General features: G+C 46.2%; 1 protein-coding gene across 2 annotated transcripts; it reads left to right on the top strand.

Annotated features, from left to right (window-relative positions):
• Positions 1–8,283: 8,283 nt before the first annotated feature.
• On the top strand, positions 8,284–18,425 carry CHI3L1 (chitinase 3 like 1). 2 transcript variants are annotated; one of them, XM_052653857.1, is made up of 10 exons: positions 8,284–8,389; positions 8,611–8,640; positions 9,547–9,748; positions 10,267–10,323; positions 11,093–11,243; positions 13,188–13,309; positions 16,109–16,232; positions 16,796–16,978; positions 17,485–17,601; positions 17,800–18,425. In XM_052653857.1, exons 1-10 carry the CDS (start codon positions 8,365–8,367, stop codon positions 17,938–17,940), a joined length of 1,152 nt encoding a protein of 383 aa, XP_052509817.1. In that variant the 5' UTR covers positions 8,284–8,364; the 3' UTR covers positions 17,941–18,425. The 2 variants fall into 2 exon arrangements, with proteins under 2 accessions (XP_052509817.1, XP_052509818.1); XM_052653858.1 differs by lacking the exon at positions 16,796–16,978.
• The last annotated feature ends 578 nt before the right edge of the window (positions 18,426–19,003 follow it).

The following is a 19,003-nucleotide window of genomic DNA, read 5'->3' as shown; positions in this document are numbered from 1 at the left end:
GCAGCTCTGCATTCACTCTCTCACATAAATGGATTGAATATTATATTTAGATAAAAAAGGCTCTACAATCCTACCCCATCTTTTGATTAACCAGAACCCTGTAATCTTATTATTGCAGATGATAGTTTATTAATCATAAATGCAAATTAGTTTTCCTTGCATCTACTAAAGGCCCCTGCTATAAGCTGAAAAATCAGAAATTCAGTCTTCTAAAGAAATAGCTAACAAAGGAACATCAATTAAAAAAAAAAAAAAAAACAAACCCTGAATCTGGTACTCTTGACCTGAACCCCATAGGACATACACTTACAGGTACAGTTCAGTTCAGTACAGTTCAGTCCAGTCACTTAGTCATGTCCGACTCTTTGCGACCCCATGAATTGCAGCAGACCATGGCCTCCCTGTCCTTCATCGACTCCCGGAGTTCACTCAAACTCATGTCCATCAATTTGGTGATGCCATCCAGATATCTCATCCTCTGTCGTCCTTTTCCCCTCCTGCCCTCAAACCCTCCCAAGTATCAGAGTGTTTTCCAATGAGTCAACTGTTTGCATGAGGTGGCCAAAGTATTGGAGTTTCAGCTTTAGCATCAGTCTTTCCAATGAACACCCGGGACTGATCTTCTTCAAAATGGACTGGTTGGATCTCCTTGCAGTCCAAGGGACTCTCAAGAGTCTTCTCCAACACCACAGTTCAAAAGCATCAATTCTTTGGTGCTCAGCTTTCTTCACAGCCCAACTCTCACATCCATACATGACTACTGGAAAAACCATAGCTTTGACTAGACAGACCTTATTTGGCAAAGTAATGTCTCTGCTTTTCAATATGCTATCTAGGTTGGTCATAACTTTCCTTCCAAGGAGTAAGAGTCTTTTAATTTCATGGCTGCAGTCACCATCTGCAGTGATTTTGGAGCCCCAAAAAATAAAGTCTGACATGGTTTCCACTGTTTCCCCATCTATTTCCCATGAAGTGATGGGACCAGATGCTGTGATCTTCATTTTCTGAAACCAACTTTTTCACTCTCCTCTTTCACTTTCATCAAGAAACTCTTTAGTTCCTCTTCACTTTCTGCCATAAGGGTGGTGTCATCTGCATATCTGAGGTTATTGATATTTCTCCCAGCAATCTTGATTCCAGCTTGTGTTTCTTCCAGCCCAGTGTTTCTCATGATGTTCTCTGCATCTAAGTTAAATAAGCAGGGTGACAATATACAGCCTTGACGTACTCCTTTTCCTATTTGAAACCAGTCTGTTGTTCCATGTCCAGTTCTAACTGTTGCTTCCTGACCTGCATATAGGTTTCTCAAGAGACAGGTCAGGTGGTCTGGTATTCCCATCTCTTTCAGAATTTTCCACAGTTTATTGTGATCCACACAGTCAAAGACTTTGGCATAGTCAATAAGGAGAAATAGATGTTTTTCTGGAACTCTCTTGCTTTTTCAATGATCCAACAGATGTTGGCAATTTGATCTTTGGTTCCTCTGTGTTTTCTAAAACCAGCTTGAACATCTGGACATTCATGGTTCACGTATTGCTGAAGCCTGGCTTGGAGAATTTTGAGCATTACTTTACTAGCATGTGAGATGAGTGCATTTGTGTGGTAGTTTGAGCATTCTTTGGCATTGCCTTTCTTTGGGATTGAAATGAAAACTGACCTTTTCCAGTCCTGTGGCCACTGCTGAGTTTTCCAAATGTGCTGGCATATTGAGTGTAGCACTTTCACAGCATCATCTTTCAGGATTTGAAACAGTTCAACTGGAATTCCATCACCTCCACTAGCTTTGTTTGTAGCGATGCTTTCTAAGGCCCACATGACTTCACACTCCAGGATGTCTGGCTCTAGGTGAGTGATCACACCATCGTGATTATCTGGGTTGTGAAGATCTTTTTTGTACAGTTCTTCTGTGTAGTGTTGCCACCTCTTCTTAATATCTTCTGCTTCTGCTAGGTCTATACCATATCTGTCCTTTATCGAGCCCATCTTTGCATAAAATGTTCCCTTGGTATCTCTAATTTTCTTGAAGAGATCTCTGGTCTTTCCCATTCTATTGTTTCCCTCTATTTCTTTGCATTACCTCCCTAAATAAATGGACACTGGGCCTCTATCAGACTGAGCCAAGTCACCGAGTCAGACTCTCTAGAATTACTTTGGTCTAGATTTGAATAAGGGTCAGCAAACTATGGCCCTCAGGACAAATACAACTAGCTGTCTGTTTTTGTAAATAACACTTTTTTGGAACATAGTCATGCACATTGAGGGGTGCATGAGGTAGGTAACTGTTAAAAAAAATCCCCCTACCATGCAGAAGTCACAGAAGATGCAGGTTCCATCCCTGGGTAAGGAAGGTACCCTGGAGAAGGAGATGGCAACCCACTCCTTTATTCTTACCTGGAAAAATCCCATGGACAGAGCAGCCTGGCCGGCTATAGTCCATTGGGTTGCAAAGGAGTCAGATAGCGACTAAACAACAACATGCTCGCTGAGTCACTATTATCTATGGCTCACATCCTGCAACAGCAGAATTCAGTGGTTACATACAAGGTATGCAACTCACCTAAAAGTATAAAACTTTGTAGAAATAGACTGCTGCTGCGGCTAAGTCACTCAGCAGTAACCAACTCTTTGCAATCCGATGGACTGTAGCCCATCAGGGGTCCATGGGATTCTCCAGGCAAGAAAACGGGAGTGGGTTACCACTTCCTTCTCCAGAAATAGACTACCTAGCCCCAGGTCAATAAAATAAAATGAATTACCTACAGTTAAATAGACTAAATGGACTGATCTCATGTGATTAATATTTATATTAATTGGCATAAGGATAAAACCTTTCCTTTTAATCTATTTATTACCCTCAACTTAGAATATACTTAATTTTAAAAGTAATATATTTTATTTAACCCTATGTAATCCACAATATTAGAATTCCAACAGATAATCAAGGCAAAAATATTACAGATAGCTTATATTTTAAATTCTCTGTCTTCAGTTTTAATTTAAATCTAGTGTTTATTTTTATACTTCCAGTTCAGTTCAGTTCAGTGGCTCAGTCGTGTCCGACTCTTTGCAACCCCATGAATCGCAGCACGCCAGGCTGCCCTGTCCATCACCAACTCCCGGAGTTCACTCAGACTCACGGTCATCGAGTTTTATACTTTAGAGCCTACTAAATTACATTTTGAATGTCATTTTGTCCCAATTGAACTTTCAGATTTCAAAAGAAAAAAAAAAAAAACCTGAGTGATCTTAAATATATTATAAGCTGATATATCATTAGCACAATTTAAAAAGAACAATTTTGTAAATTGTAATGACACGTATTGATTTGGCTTGTCTACAGAACAATGATAACACAGGTTAAATAGTATGGAAAGTGCCTTTACTGATTTCCTATACTTTTCATGGCCAAATTCCGTATTTTATAAGTTTGAGGCAATGTAACCAAACTGATATGGCTTATTTACCTTTGGAGAGAATTAATACTTGTGATTAATACTTTTGTAGGTTATTTATATAGGCTCAATAAGAATCTATCCATTTTTCCTACCAGCATGTAATTGAGTATTGACTATGCCAAAAATTCCACTTAATTAGGTGTGATAAGCCCTTTTTAAAGGAACAAAGATTACATTTTACATGTAAGGATGACATCTATGAAGTCTTCTCAGGAAAACTTTTCTGGGACAGCTTTATGATTTGTGAAATTCCAAAATTTCATTTATTGGCAGGCATATTAACAAACATGGGAATTTAAGAGAAAATAGTGCTAATAAGGATGGTAAAATTTCTCTGACACATAAAAGTAATTCCCAGCCTAGGAGTTTCACAAGCCTCCAGAAAGAAGTTCTTTACATGGAGATAAATCAAAAACAACGGCTATCCTGACTGGTTTCAGACTCCAAAATAATAAATTCTGACTATTTCTCATAAATATGGACTTTTTGATGAAAACTATTTTCTTCTTGATTTTTACCATGCTAACAAGTGAAGATAAACTGAATATGATGGACACGTAAGAAAGCTGTTGATTTCTATGAACATGGTAGCCTTAGTCATCTTTTTTCACTTTTTAAATACTTGTTGCAATTTCTATTCAACAAAGTTTTCTTTCTGAAGTTACTTTTGCAGTTGTTTACTTGTCCAAATGTTTCTGTGTCTGAGTCTTTGACAGCATTTAGTATGTGCTGGCACTAACACCATGCTGGAGCTGAGGATTTGGAAATGAATTTGAGGAAGAGACCTGACTGTGAATAAAGAACTTCCCCTCAAATACTTGGTAGGATGTTAACATCACCTTCATTTGTTCTGGTGCTCCATGCAACAGGAAAGGATCCTCAAAACAGTTATGCCTGAGCGGCTATCCCTGGGATCCAGAAAGTTGTCCTCTGACATAGTTGTCTGCCCACAGCCTCCTGATCCAGCCTTATCTGTGCCTTCATTGCCCTACTTCGTTCTTCAAAATGAAAGAAAGAAAGTGAAAGTCGTTCAGTAGCATCCTACCCTTTGTGACCCAATGGACTGTAGCCTGCCAGTCTCCTCTGTCCCTGGAATTCTCTGGGCAAGAATGCTGGAATTATGTTAGCCACTCCCTTCTCCATGGAATCTTTCTGTCCCAGGGATCAAACCCAGTTCTCATCCATTGCAGGCAGATTTTTTACTATCCGGGCCACCATGGTGCCTCTCTTACCCTACTTCGTGCTTCAACCTCTTAAATCCATCCAGGTCCTGGAACATGGCAGCCTCTTCCCATCATGGGCTTTTTCTGTTTCTCCTGCCTCATATGTTTTTGCCAGGTTAGCACCTATTCTTCCCCTTTCAACTGAAACAACATTTTCCCAAGGAAGACTTCCCTGACCACCCACAGCATTTATAAACTCGCCTAACCCTCAAAAGAACTTTGTTGAACTTTTCACAGTTGTAATCAATTACTGCTTTATATGAGCCGCTGTTTAATGTCCATATTCTTTGCAGACCAAGTGCTTCACGAGGACAGGCGCTGACTCTCTGATTTCACTCGGTTTTCTGCCTCCACCGCCTCCCGCCGTGCAGGGCAACTGTAAGTGCTCAAATAGCATTGGTTGCATGAGTAAATGAATGAAAAGAGCAGATGATTAGAATGATTGGATCAGGGAAAAATGGTCAGGGTGCTTTCTTTGGGTTTTCATTGTACCTCCAGAGTTGGTTATTCACAAGGTGACATAACTATTGAAAAAGATGAAATGTCTAGCACCTCAGGTTCCAAATTCAAAGCAGAAGGGTTTGGAGTTGCATACCATCCTGAGATCATTTTTTCATTTGTTCAGTCACTTAATAAATGCTTTGCTAAGCATCTGCTATGTGCCAGGCACTAGGGGTGAACACAAATGTGAGTAGAACAGGACCCTGTCTTTGCCTTTACTGAGGGAGGCAGACATTAATGACATCCGCACTCAGACACAAGATGTAAAATTATAACAGAGTCATGCGCTAGGAAGAGAGGTACAAAGTACTCTGACAGCCCCAATAGGGATCTTCCCTCACAGGGGAGTCTGCCTTTTCTGAAGGTGCTTGCTGAGCTGCAGTCTGAAGGATGAGTAAGTGTGTTAAGTTGAAAATATGCAGATTATGACCTGCGGCCCGAGGAGGCAGGAGCCGTGCACCCAGGGTGGGCAGGAGGCTCCTTCACTATCAGCTTCGACTTTGGGGAAATGAAAACCCTGGGGCTGTTTTGATTGAAGGCACAGTTTCAATACACAAAGGAAGTGAAGTGGCAGGATTCCTTAGACTCCAGAAACAGACGAGGGAGGCGTGCAATGAGCTGGGGGTGGGAGCAGTGCTCTGTGCTAGCTCACAAGCCTGCGGGAGACAGAGAGCAAGGACTTTTACTTACAAGGTGGTGGAGGAGCACCACCTCCCTCCTCTGTTTCTGGAGTCTAAGTAATCCTGCCACTTCACTTCCTTTGTGTATTGAAACTGTGCCTTCAATCAAAACAGCCCCAGGGTTTTCATTTCCCCAAAGTCGAAGCTGATAGTGAAGGAGCCTCCTGCCCACCCTGGGTGCACGGCTCCTGCCTCCTAGGGCTGCAGGTCATAATCGGCATATTCTCAACTTAATACACTTACTCATCCTTTACTTTTCGAGGGCTCAACTTTAAAATTTTATTTTTAAAGGTGCCTGGGGAAATGCAAAGCTGGACCTTGTGGCTGGAATCCTAAACTCAGGTTCTTATCTAAATTGCCAGATTCTGGGTTTAAGTAGAGTTGTCATACTGTGAAATGCTTAACTCAAAATAGCTGCCTCATCACAAGAAATGATGCAGACATGAAGTTCATGCTGCTTGTTGTGACATGAGAAGTCCTTTGTCTCTGCCCTAAGGTTCTCAGTCTTCTGTCGGAATCCATGAGACTGTGGCTGTGTATCTCGTTAGCTTGCAAGTAGTATAAAATCTCAGGCCCTTCATAGTTATTGACATGCAAGTAGATGGCATATACGAAAGCCGTGTGGTGGAAGAGAGCAGAGCAAATATAAGAAAGTTCAAGAAAGAAGGCATTGCGACTTCCCTGGTGGTCCAGCAGTGAAAGTTCTGTGCTTCCACTGGTTTCGAACCCTGATGGGGGAACTAAGAGCCTGCATGCCACGTGGCGTGGACAAAAAGTAAAAAAAGAACGATGGAATGAATGGCTGGGTTACAGGGGGTGGACGGGGCAGGGCATGAGATGAGGTTGGGAGGTGCCCGGAGACCCTCGGCCAGTCATGCTGGGGCAGCCCCAGGGAATGTCTTGGCCACTTCTGGCCACTTTCATGCACGACAGTGTGGAACTAATGAACTGGGTTTAGGGGAGCACATGGGCCGATCTAAGCCTATGAAATAATTTTTAACAAAGGAGGAGAGTGAAAGTAGATGTTTTCTTAACATCCTGCACCCTGTTATGAAAATTTTCACATACCTACCACTGTAATATTTCTATTAGACATTAGAAGTCTATTTCCCAGTGCCCCAAACAAAGAAAGGTTATTCTGAACTATCATTTCTGTCAGTTATCTAGGGTACAAAAGAAGGCTATTTGCCTAAAAAGGGTGAAGCAATGACCCTTTGGTATTCATGAGTATGACTCTGGACAAACTGCTCTCTGACCGTTTCTTTCAGTGAAGAGTTGTTTCAGTTTTACAGGGAGAGGAAGGAAGAGATGTGCAGAGGGACAGACCTCACCAAGAGAGGGCTGTGAAAGCAGTGTGGCTGACATCGGATTAGTACCTAATGTTAGTGTAAAAGTAAAGGTATCTATTGAGAAGCCCTCTGACCTATTCCAGTAACTGGAGTTCTGAATTTTTCACTCCCTGCCTGTTAATTCGTTTATAGCCTACAAAGAATGGAGTTGTCCAGGATCTTTGGCTCAAAATGTATCCACAAATAGGACAAATCGTGCAGAGCCTTGTTAAGTTTTGTTCTTATCTGAAGAGTGACAAAAATATATATATATATATATATATCACCGAAGGATCTAGAAAGGGGTGGTATCATTGGGCTTCAAAAGAGAGGAGCTGAGGGAATGGAGGTTATTGATCTTCTGAGATGATCTGCTCCTGGGGGAAACTGAGTTGTCTGCATTTTTACCTCTTGGTACTTCACCAAAGCCTCAGACTTGCCAAATTCTTTCTCATTCATTGTAACTGGCATTTCAAAAGGAGGGAAAGCAGCAGCAGGTCTCAGAGTGCCCCTCAGCAACTTCCCACTCCTCTCTAGCTTTTCTTGTTAAACAATCAGCATGTCAGTCGCTGAAAGGCTCTGTGGCCCTCACCTTGACCTTCAGGCTGCTATGGGAAACAGGCTTAGCGAGGAGGAGATAGGGTCAGGCAGGGTGATGCCGGGGTCAGGGAGAGAAGAAATAACAGCCTTGTTTGGAGGTGCTGCGCGTTGCAGAATTCAATTGTGCCCAGTTTCAGCCTGGCCAAAGGCCTGGACAGAGAGCTGGAGAGGCAAAGGTAGGGATTGCCAGAAAAGCAGGGGAACTGCTGGCTTTTGGAGAAAAGTGAGTGGGAGGCTGAGTCACTGGCCCCAGGAGCCCCCAGATCATCCCTCTAATGGCTGTTCTACCGGCAGATGCCTCAGGGAGACCTGGCCCAAGTTTTCAAGACTTTCCAGGGTTTCCCAATCCACCTCCAGTGGCCCACAGTGCTCCTCCCCCGCCACTTCGGCCTGCCAGTTCCCTCACTGACACACAGCTCGGTTTCCTGTAAAGGGAGGATTGCGGTGCAGGGGAGTGGAGAAGGGTACATATAAGAGGAAGCTGGAGGCCCAGGAAGCGTCCTGCTCAGGCAGCTGGGGAGCAGGAACCTGAACCGGAGGAAGAGGCCGTGCTACGCTCTCCTCTGCCGCAGCCAGGATGGGGCTGAGGGCGGCTCGGACAGGTCTCTGGGTTGGCCGCAGAGCTGCTGCTTGCAGAGGCTGGCCTCCTACCTGCTGTGGGGAGAGGCAGTGGGCGGGAGAAGGGGCGGTGCAGAGCCAGGGGAGAGAGAGGAGGTGCCTAGTGTGAGGAGGCCCTGGATTCCCTGGAGGTGGGGCGGGTGCAGGCAGCAGGAGGTAGGGCCGGAGGTGCTTGCAGGGGGTCTCATCCTGGATTTCCCTTCAGGTTTTGTGGTCCTGGTGCTGCTCCAGAGCTGTAAGTAACCTTCTTTTAAGTCATGGAAGGTGGGGGTGTGGTGAGGGCTATATGGAAGGGAACTTGGCACTTTTCCCCAGTTTCTTCTCTGATTCAAATGGCTCAGAAACATTAGCATTTGTTAAACCAAGATGATGAGTATATAGATGTTTATCATACTACTCTCTACTTTTCTGTATATTTAAAATTTTTCAAAATTAAAAACCTTCAAAGGCTCAGGTTCAATGAAGCCTTCAACCAATAGCCTAGTGGGAACCACTAACAGGAGCCCAGGAACAGTGTGCATGAGTGATGTCCACTCCAATCAAGAGGGCAGAAGAGGCCTGCTCCGCGGCAGCAGAAATTAGAAAAAGAAGAGGGTGGGAACTTTCCGGTCCACTGGGTTATTGTGTCCCAGGTAGGGGGATGCACTGAGGGGCCCGGAGACTGCCATTCTAGGTGGGTTACAAGTCAGGGGTAGCTCCCCCATGAAGGCAGAGAAGAGACAGGCCAGAGCCTCTCAGATCAAGGACTCCTGAAAGGCAAAGGTCTTCTAACACTGGCTGTTCGGGGCTGGGCCATTCCTCTCCTTCAAAGCCTCCAGGAAACCTTCCTTACTTGCACCAAGTCCCATCTTATCTTTATTCATCAGGCCCCCCTCACTCCATACAGTGTTCTGCTCTTAGTCTGCAGTATATTTATATACCATGTTTGATCTTTCCCAAGCATTTTCAAAATAGGTTTTATTTTCACCAGACAGAGAACTCCCTTGAGCCAGTTCCTTTCACTGAGAATTTTAACTATGCTCAGAGTTCTACCCGTCCATCCCACCCCTCCCCCAAAACCCCACTGGTGCTCAGCTCAGGGTTCAGCCAGAGGGTCCCTGGCTCAACTGTGGCCCAGGGCTCACCCTAGCCTTCTCCTCAGGTGCTGCATACAAGCTGATCTGCTACTACACCAGCTGGTCCCAGTACCGGGAGGGTGATGGGAGCTGCTTCCCAGATGCCATCGACCCCTTCCTGTGCACCCATGTCATCTACAGCTTTGCCAACATAAGCAACAATGAGATCGACACCTGGGAGTGGAATGACGTGACGCTCTATGACACACTGAACACACTCAAGAACAGGTTGGGCCACTGGCTAGCTAGGGCAGGAGAAAGATGGAGGGTGCGGAGGGCTGGTTTCAGGGTAGAGTACGCCTGAGCAAGGGGATGGGCAAGGTCCCCGGGACTCACTTCTGGGTGGAGAATTGGAGGGCCTTGGCTCAAATGGGAGGAAGTGATGAGGGCAGAGGTCAGGATATAGAAGAAGCCTGCAGAAAAAGGCATAGCTGGACTCCCCTGGGAGAAGAAACTCTCTCTGTCCACTGAAGGTACCTCTCCACAGAGAAAATGTTCATGGTTCTATTTTGCCATATCGTGGCTTCCCACTGGAGGGAAAAAAAATGGGCAACACATCTCAGAATAAGTGCCACAAATACTTAGAAAACCTTAGAATAGTGAATTTCAATGTTGGAAGGCCTTGGAGGCCTGATTCAGCCTCTACCCGAAGCTAGAAGCCTACTACAGCTTCCTAAACATGGGGCCACCCCGTGTCACAGCAACTTCACTCAACACCAGCCTTCCTGCCTCTCTGTGCCCCACAGGAACCCTAAGCTGAAGACCCTCCTATCTGTTGGAGGATGGAACTTCGGTCCTCAAAGGTAGGATGCATCCCCCAGAGGACGATGGGATAAGAGGAAGTATAGGTTTCTCTACACCCATGGGATGAAGGTCACAGGGACCCCAGAATGGCCAGGCACAGGGATGTGAATGGTGGTCAGGAGTTTGCATCATGTGCAATCATGAAATCAGAGCCCAGAAAGGGGAAGGAACTTGCCAAGAGACACACAGCAAGACGGCAGCCAATGTTCTGATTTCTTGCTAATGCTCTTTTTACTACTTCTCAGACATGAACACAAAGAAATTTGAGGGGATACTGTCCTAAAGGTTGGAAGGAGCGAGATGGAATGAATGGGAATTTGGGAGTGGAGACCCTGGGAGGACTTCCTGGAATGGGTAGAGTTGGAGCAGCTTTAAAAAGAGTTGAAGTAATGGCTATAACAGCTCTCATTTATTGAGTGGTTACTATGTGTCAGGCATCCTGTCCACCCATTATCACATGTAATCCTCATAGTAGCACTGTGAGATATTACATTCATGCCTGTTTTACAGATGAGGAAACTGAGGCTCAGGTTATAATCTGCTCAAAATGGCTTGGCTACTAGGTGACAGAGCCAGGGATATCTGATTATATTGCACATGTTCTTTCTGTTAATAAGATGATTAGAAGTGGGTCCTGTCCCACCCATGCCCTCCTATAGCTCTGTGAGTTCAGGCTCCCAGCTGCACATGCCCCAGAGACCACTCCAAAGGGCCAAGGCACCCAGCATTTTGGTGCTGAGCACTCAACTGTGGTGATTTTGGTTCTAGATTTTCCAAAATAGCTTCCAAGACCCAGAGTCGCAGGACTTTCATCAAGTCAGTGCCACCATTTCTGCGGACCCATGGCTTTGATGGACTGGACCTAGCATGGCTCTACCCCGGGTGGAGAGACAAGCGGCATCTCACCGCTCTGGTCAAGGTGCTGGTCGGGCCGGGGAAAGGGGCAGGGAGGCGGGGAGCACCAAGGAGTGGGGAGGGCGGAAGCTATCTTTGGGCATGTTCTCCTGAGGCAGGAAAAGGGAGACTGAAACCTCCTTGCTGCAGAGTCCTGAGATCTGGGCCAAAGGTGAGACACACACAGGTCTGTGTCCTGAGGTCTGACACAGCAGGGAAGACATCCTCTGAAAACAGTGGGAGGTGGGCTGGTGTTCTAAGAGGCAGCGCTCGCTAACCAGAGCACCTACTCCTCACTGCCACTTAGTCGAGCATCATTGTCCTCTATTCATTCTCAAACTGACACCGCACACTCCCAAGCATGCACTAAATCAGGATACTCAACTCCATCTGGGGGCAGCGCAAGCATCTTTAGTTACCCTAGGGGCAGAGCAATCAAACAAATTGTTCACAGTATCAGCAACGTTCGTTGGATCATAGAGAAAGCAAGGGAATTCCAGAAAAATATCTACTTCTTTTTCATCGACTACAATAAAGCCTTTCACTGTGTGAATCATAACAAACTACAGAAAATTCTTAAAGAGATGGGAATACCAGACCATCTTACCTGTCTCTTGAGAAACTATGTGGGTCAATAAGAACAGTTAGAATCTGAACAACTGACTGGTACAAAATTGAGAAAGGACTATGACAAGGCTGTATATTGTCACCCTGTTTATTTCACTTATATGCAGAGGACATCATCCAAAATGCTGGGCTGGGTGAATTAAAAACTGGAATCAAGATTGCCGGGAGAAATATCAACAACCTCAGATGCACAGATGATACCACTCTAATGGCAGTAAGCAAAGAGGAACCAAAGAGCCTCTCGATGAGGGTGAAAGAGGAGAGTGAAAAAGCTGGCTTAAAACTCAATATTCAAAAACCTAAGATCATGGCATCCAGTCCCACCACTTCATGGCAAACAAAAAGTGAAAAGGTGGAAGCAGTGACAGATTTCCTCTTCCTGAGCTCTAAAAGCATCATGGATGGTGACTGCAGCCTTGAACTTAGAAGGTGGTTGCTTCTTGGATGGAAAGCTATGACAAACCTCGACAGTGTATTAAAAAGCAAAGACATCACTTTGCCGACAAAGGTCCATATAATTAAACCTATGGTCTTTCCAGTAGTCATGTACGAATGTGAGAGTTGGACCAGAAAGAGGGCAGAGCACTGAAGAATTGATGCTTCAAACTGTGGTGCTGCAGAAGACTCTTGAGAGTCCCTTGGACTGCAAGGAGATCCAACCAGCCAATCCTACAGGAAATTGATCCTAAACATTCATTAGAAGTACCGACACTGAAGCTGAAGTGCCAATACTTTGGCCACCTGATGTGAAGAGCCGACTCATTGGAAAAGACCCTATGCTGGGAAAGATTGAAGGCAGAAGGAGAAGCAGGTGACAGAGGAGGAGATGGATGGATGGCATCACTGACTCAATGGACATGGACGTGTGCAAACTCCAAGAGATGGTGAGAGACAGAGAAGCCTGGCGTGCGGCAGTCCATGGGGTCGCGAACAGTCAGACACAACCTGGCGACTGAACAGAGTAGAACAACAGATTGAACAACAGTCAGCGTGAATCACTGTAACTTTGTCTTCTCATTTACTACCTTAAACAAAGCACAGACCAACAGGCAAATGTCTTCCAGCTCTATCTGTGGGCTAAGTGGGATCACTCTTTATTCTCATGGTCCCTGCAGGATAAAGAAAAATTGAATATTGATGAGTATACATGGGGTGTAGGGATGAGATCGGCCCAAACTGTTTTTAGGAAAAGGATGGGTGAGCCTGCAGATGGGACCAGTTTATCATTCCCACTGAACTCCAGTCTGGTTGGAGATTACAGCAGACAGGGAAGGCCAATGACATGCTCAAAGATCTTTCTCCACAAGGCTTGCTGTCACTCACCTGCCTCTCTCCCCACCAGGAAATGAAGGCTGAGTTTGTAAGGGAAGCCCAAGCAGGCACAGAGCAGCTCCTGCTCAGCGCAGCAGTGCCCGCAGGGAAGATTGCTATTGACAGAGGCTATGACATCGCCCAGATATCCCGGTAAGTCTCCTGACCTACTCTGCCTTTGCAGTCTATGTACAATCAGAAGACTGGGCTTTTGGTCCCAATTTCTCCAGAGATGCGTGACTTTGAGCAAGTCACATCACTTCTCTGGGCCTTAGCCTTCCTATCTGTCAAAAGGGGTATAATAATCCCTATCTTTTCTTTTCACTTGGGATATTGTGCTGATCAACTGAGAAAACTGTTATGAATGTATGCTTGTGGGAAAAGAAGTAGAGAAAGTTATACAAATGAGCCAGTCACTAGTCTCTGGAAGGGCAAAGCAGCAGTTAATAATGCCTTTCATTTCTAGGCCGCTGGAGAGTCCTCAAGGGACTCTGTCTTGCAGAGACTCCCCTTTCTTATGCATCCGGCCCTTCTCCTCGCCTTGCCTCCTATGCATGTGGCGATGAGCAGTCTCCACCCAAGCAGCTTGACTTCTTGGTGGAACAAGACATGGATCTTAGGAAACCCAAGAGTAAGAAACAAAGACTCTTCACTCTGACTAGAATCTTCTTTAGGGCCTCAGGCACATGTAGATTCATTGCTTTAATTGCAATAATTGCTTTAATTGATCACTTCAGTTCAGTCACTCAGTCATGTCTGACTTTTTGCCGCCCCATTGACCGCAGCATGCCAGGCTTCCCTGTCCATTACCAAACTCAGGTCCATCAAGTCGGTAATGCCATACAACCATCTTATCTTCTGTCATCCCCTTCTCCTCCTGCCTTCAATTATTCCCAGTATCAGGGTCTTTTCAAATGAGTCAGTTCTTCCTATCAGATGGCCCAAGTATTGGAGCTTCAGCTTCAGCATCAGCATCAGTACTTCAAAGAATATTCAGGACTGATTTCCTTTAGGGTGGACTGATTGGAAATCCTTGCAGTCCAAGGGACTGTCAAGAGTCTTCTCCAACACCACAGTTCAAAAGCATCAATTCTTCGGTGCTCAGTTTTCTTCACAGTCCAACTCTCACATCCATACATGACTACTGGAAAAAAACATAGCTTTGACTAGATGGACCTTTGTTGGCAAAGTAATGTCTCTGCTTTTTAATTTAATCAATCTAGGAATGATGATAGCTTTTCTCCCAAGGAGCAAGCATCTTTTAATTTCATGACTGCAGTCACCATCTGCAGTGATTTTGTAGCCCAACATATAAAGTCTCTCACTATTTCCATTGTTTCCCCATTTATTTGCCATGAAGTGATGAGACCGGATGCCATGATCTTAGTTTTTTGAATTTTGAGTTTTAAGCCAGCTTTTTCACTCTCCTCTTTCACTTTCATCAAGAAGCTCTTTATTTTCTTCTTCTCAGGTGGTGTCATCTGCATATCTGAGGTTGTTGATATTTCTTCCAACAGTCTTGATTCCAGCTTGTGCTTCATCCAACCCCACATTTCACATGATGTACTCTGCATATAAGTTAAATAAGCAGGGTGACAATATAGAACATGACATACTCCTTTCCCTATTTGGAACCAGTCTGGTATTTCATGTCTGGTTCTATTGCTTCTTGATCTGCATATAGATTTCTCAGGAATCAGGTAAGGTGGGCTGGTATTCCCACCTCTTTAAGAATTTCCCACAGTTTGCTGTGATCCACACAGCCAAAGGCTTTGGCATAGTCAATAAAGCAGAAGTAGATGTGTTTCTGGAACTCTCTTGCTTTTTTGATGATCCAACAGATGTTGGCAATTTGATCTCTGGTTCCTCTGCCTTGTCTAAATCCAGCTTGAACATCTGGAAGCTCACAGTTCATGTACTGTTGAACCCTGGCTTGGAGAATTTTGAGCATTACTTTACTAGCATGTGGAATGAGTGCAACTGTGCGGTAGTTTGAATATTCTTTGGCATTGCCTTTCTTTGGGATTGGAATGAAAACTGACCTTTTCCAGTCCTGTGGCCACTGTTGAGTTTTCCAAATTTGCTGGCATAATGAATGCAGCAATCTCACAGCATCATCTTCCAGGATTTGAAATAGCTCAACTGGAATTCCATCACTCTGTTCATGGTGATGCTTCCTAAGGCCCACTTGACTTTGCATTCCAGGATGTCTGGCTCTAGGTGATTGATCACACCATTGTGATTATCTGAGTCATGAAGATCTTTTTTGTATAGTTATTCTGTGTATTCTTGCCACCTCTTCTTAATATCTTCAGCTTCTATTAGGTCCATACCATTTCTGTCCTTTATTGTGCCCATCTTTGCATGAAATATTCCCCTGGTATCTCTAATTTTCTTGGAGAGATCTTTAGTCCTTCCCATTCTATTGTTTTCCTCTATTTCTTTGCCTTGATCATTGACAGTGGTCAAGTGATCATTGATCACTTAGAGGGTGGGAATGAGGTGGCTCTCAATCATTTGCCCCAAACACCTACAGCTCATATTCATGCAATCCACCTGGAGACCCCGAATCTGTGCGTATAGAAAGCTTACTCCTTATTACAAGGAATCATAATTTCAGGCCACCATCCTTTGGTCCTGCTCTTTCCCCACAAGGCTAGTTACTGATGATATTTATCTGCTTTCTCAAAGATGAATGTGGTTGGAGAGTAGGAATTGAGATGTGCTGGAGGGCAGCTCCCGGTTGTGTTCTGTGAGCAGATAGGAAGAGCCCTGTTCTTGCTTTGAATGCTCCTGTGGGACCCTGAGCAAGAGCCTGGGTCCAGCAGCCTAGTCTGGTCACCGGCTTCTACCAGATTTTGGATTAATGACTGCCTGTTTTTCTTGCTCACATTCTGTTGGGGTGGTGTGCTTTTAAACTTTTCTCCTTGCCCTGCATCCACTCTTCTATAGACACTTGGACTTCATCAGCCTTTTGACCTATGACTTTCATGGAGCCTGGCGCCAGACAGTAGGACATCACAGCCCCCTGTTTCGAGGCCAGGAAGATGCAAGTTCTGACAGATTCAGTAATGCTGTGAGTGTCCCGAAGGAGGGAAGGCTGAGAGGGGGCCACAAAGACCTGCCACCTGCTGGAGCTCACACACCAACCTCTCCATTCCTTGGTAATCCTGTAAGGGAGGGGTTAGGGGCCCACTTCACAGACAAGGAATCTGAGGCACAATGTTCATTCATTCTCCACAGCTCTGGGAACTGAGGAGGTGATACTTACATAAAGAATCAAGATATCTCCTGACAGGCCTATAGGGTGGAGGCACAGGGCAGATGGGAGAGAGCAAACGAGGGCTGGGGGCTGAGAAGCCAAGCGTCTAGTCTAGCCCTGCCATTTGCTTGCTGTGAAATGTGAGCCAGTCACCTGATTTCTGCAACTATGAAACAGCATCTCTTCCTACACCTAAGAGGATTTCTTTGGGATGGAAACTGTACAGTGCTTTTTAGACTGACATTATGAGTTCCCAGAAGGAAGGGAATTCCAGATGCATCTAGACCTGGAACTCCTTTCAAGGCAGCAGTGGGAACTGCACGACCTTCTCCCTCTGAGACTAACTGCTCAAACTGTCCTGCCCTGCCCACACCCAGGACTACGCGGTGAGCTACATGCTGAGGCTGGGGGCTCCAGCCAATAAGCTGGTGATGGGCATCCCCACTTTTGGGAGGAGCTTCACTCTGGCCTCTTCCAAGACAGATGTGGGTGCCCCCATCTCAGGGCCAGGAATACCAGGCCAGTTCACCAAGGAGAAAGGGATTCTTGCCTATTATGAGGTATGAGCTAGGAAGAAGGTAAGATTTCCCACAGCATCAGCAGCCCTGGGGAAGGTGACCCTCCAAATCACCCCCACTTTACTCCTTTGAAAATTAAAAAAAAAATAAAAAATAAATTCCAGCAGACCTAGCACTGTAGAGAGGAGGGAGGAGGAGGGCAGGCACATCACATCTTCATCCCCTCTGGCCACCAAGTTGAGGCCTTCCTTTTAGCCCAGGATAAAGCAATGGGCAAGAGGTAGGTTCTTTTGTTTTGATCCAACCTCTGCTGCTCTGAGTTGCCTTGGCCAATCCTCAGTGTCAGTGCAGAACAGCCACAGAACCTCGGGATATTTGCATCAATTTTAAGTAAAGTTGTGTGAAATCTGCCGGTTCTAGGGGCAGGTGCAACCTGCAGGATGAAGCAAGGGGCTGCAATAGATTTGGGGGGGTAACATCCCCACAGTGACCAGCAACGTCTCAGCACAGCTCTCCAGCCACCGCTGCCCTGTTCTCTCTCTGCTCAGATCTGTGACTTCCTCCACGGAGCCACCACCCACAGATTCCGTGACCAGCAGGTCCCCTATGCCACCAAGGGCAACCAGTGGGTGGCATATGACGATCAGGAGAGCGTCAAAAACAAGGTATGTTCACAAGGCCACACCCACCAGATGAAAAGCGAGAGGGACGCCCCCTGCACTGAGGGTGGGGGTTGGCTACAGGGGTGTTTCGGGTCCCGGTGTCTGCTTTTCTCTCCTCTGCGGAGGAGTCTAGATAGCATGCCCCCATGTGCACCCTGGCACAGGGAACCCAGCCACGCCCGCCTTGGGTCTCCCCACCAGGCGCGATACCTGAAGAACAAGCAGCTGGCTGGCGCCATGGTGTGGGCCCTGGACTTGGATGACTTCCGGGGCACCTTCTGTGGGCAGAACCTGACCTTTCCTCTCACGAGTGCCGTCAAGGATGTGCTTGCTGAGGTGTAGCCTTCTGCCCTTGGGCTCACAGTGGGGCAGAGTTGCCGCTCACACTTGGCTCTGACTGACCAGAAGCCTGGTCTTCTGCCCTGCCGGGGCCCCGCTGAACCTCAGCCTCCCTTCTTTGGGCCCATGTGAGGGCCACGGCTCCGCAGTCTGAGCTCCGCTCTGGTTCAGGGGCAGGCCAGGGTGGGGCTGCGGGGCCAGCACAGAGCACGGTGCAGGGTCAGCACATACCTGCTGATGAACGAGAATGCTCAGCAGCGCCAAGCCCGACACCAGGAGATTTCTTCCCCTTGCTTACTCCTGGGGCCTGATGCTTAAGGACGCCATTTTGGCAAGCTCTGCGGCCAAACAGCTTTACAAGAAGCAGCAACCACACTAATTACACCGTCTGCAAAGCCTAGTTTGAAACCTTTTCCCGGGAGCATAACTGTGTCTCCATCCCACTTCCCCTTGCTGGTTCTGCACCTGCTCAATAAAGCACCAAGGCTCACCTGTTGTTGGCGCTTGCTTCAGTATCCGTGGCCCCACTGGGCTCACCTCCCATCTCTCTTCTGGATTCCTTTCTCTCAGACTTGGGAGCCCCGAGGTGCAGAAAGTGAGACCACCCTAGCCTCTGCTGCCTCCAGGGCATCCCCCAAAGTGGCAAGCATCACCAGATTCATCAGTTGTGGACTTAACCCGAGAGTGCTGGAGGCCTTCTAGATCTTAAAGTCATTGTCGTCCAGACTTCTCTATACGATTCTTTGTTGAAAGAAGCCTTTTCTGTTTCCAGGGGCTAGCAGACACTAGGAAGGAAACCCTTTAATCCCAGCCCTTCATCTCTTCTCACCCTGGGGAGGGGAAGGAGCCAATATAGGGCCAGGTTAGAGAGAGCCCTGACCCTGAACTCAGGGTTAGAAGGAGACACCAACGTTACCTCACACATTGTCCCACAATCCCAGGTCTAGAGTCTCTGCACATCTTGAGAGCTGGCCTTCCAAGCTCCCCACTCTCAGTGACCAGTTGCTCATCACCTTAGAAGAGCCCTTTTCATTGCTGGACTGAAATTGGTCAGATGTCATAGGGC

This window comes from Budorcas taxicolor, chromosome 16, assembly GCF_023091745.1.
Source record: "Budorcas taxicolor isolate Tak-1 chromosome 16, Takin1.1, whole genome shotgun sequence".
In the NCBI taxonomy this organism is placed as follows: Eukaryota; Metazoa; Chordata; class Mammalia; order Artiodactyla; family Bovidae; genus Budorcas; species Budorcas taxicolor.
This window is presented reverse-complemented; position numbering and strand designations above follow the sequence as displayed.

Coding starts and splice junctions, on each gene's coding strand:
- CHI3L1 (XM_052653857.1), top strand. CDS start 8,365: ATGGGGCTGAGGGCGGCTCGGACAG. Junction 10,324..11,092: donor TGGAACTTCGGTCCTCAAAG/GTAGGATGCATC, acceptor TTTTGGTTCTAG/ATTTTCCAAAATAGCTTCCA. Junction 16,979..17,484: donor GGATTCTTGCCTATTATGAG/GTATGAGCTAGG, acceptor CTCTCTGCTCAG/ATCTGTGACTTCCTCCACGG.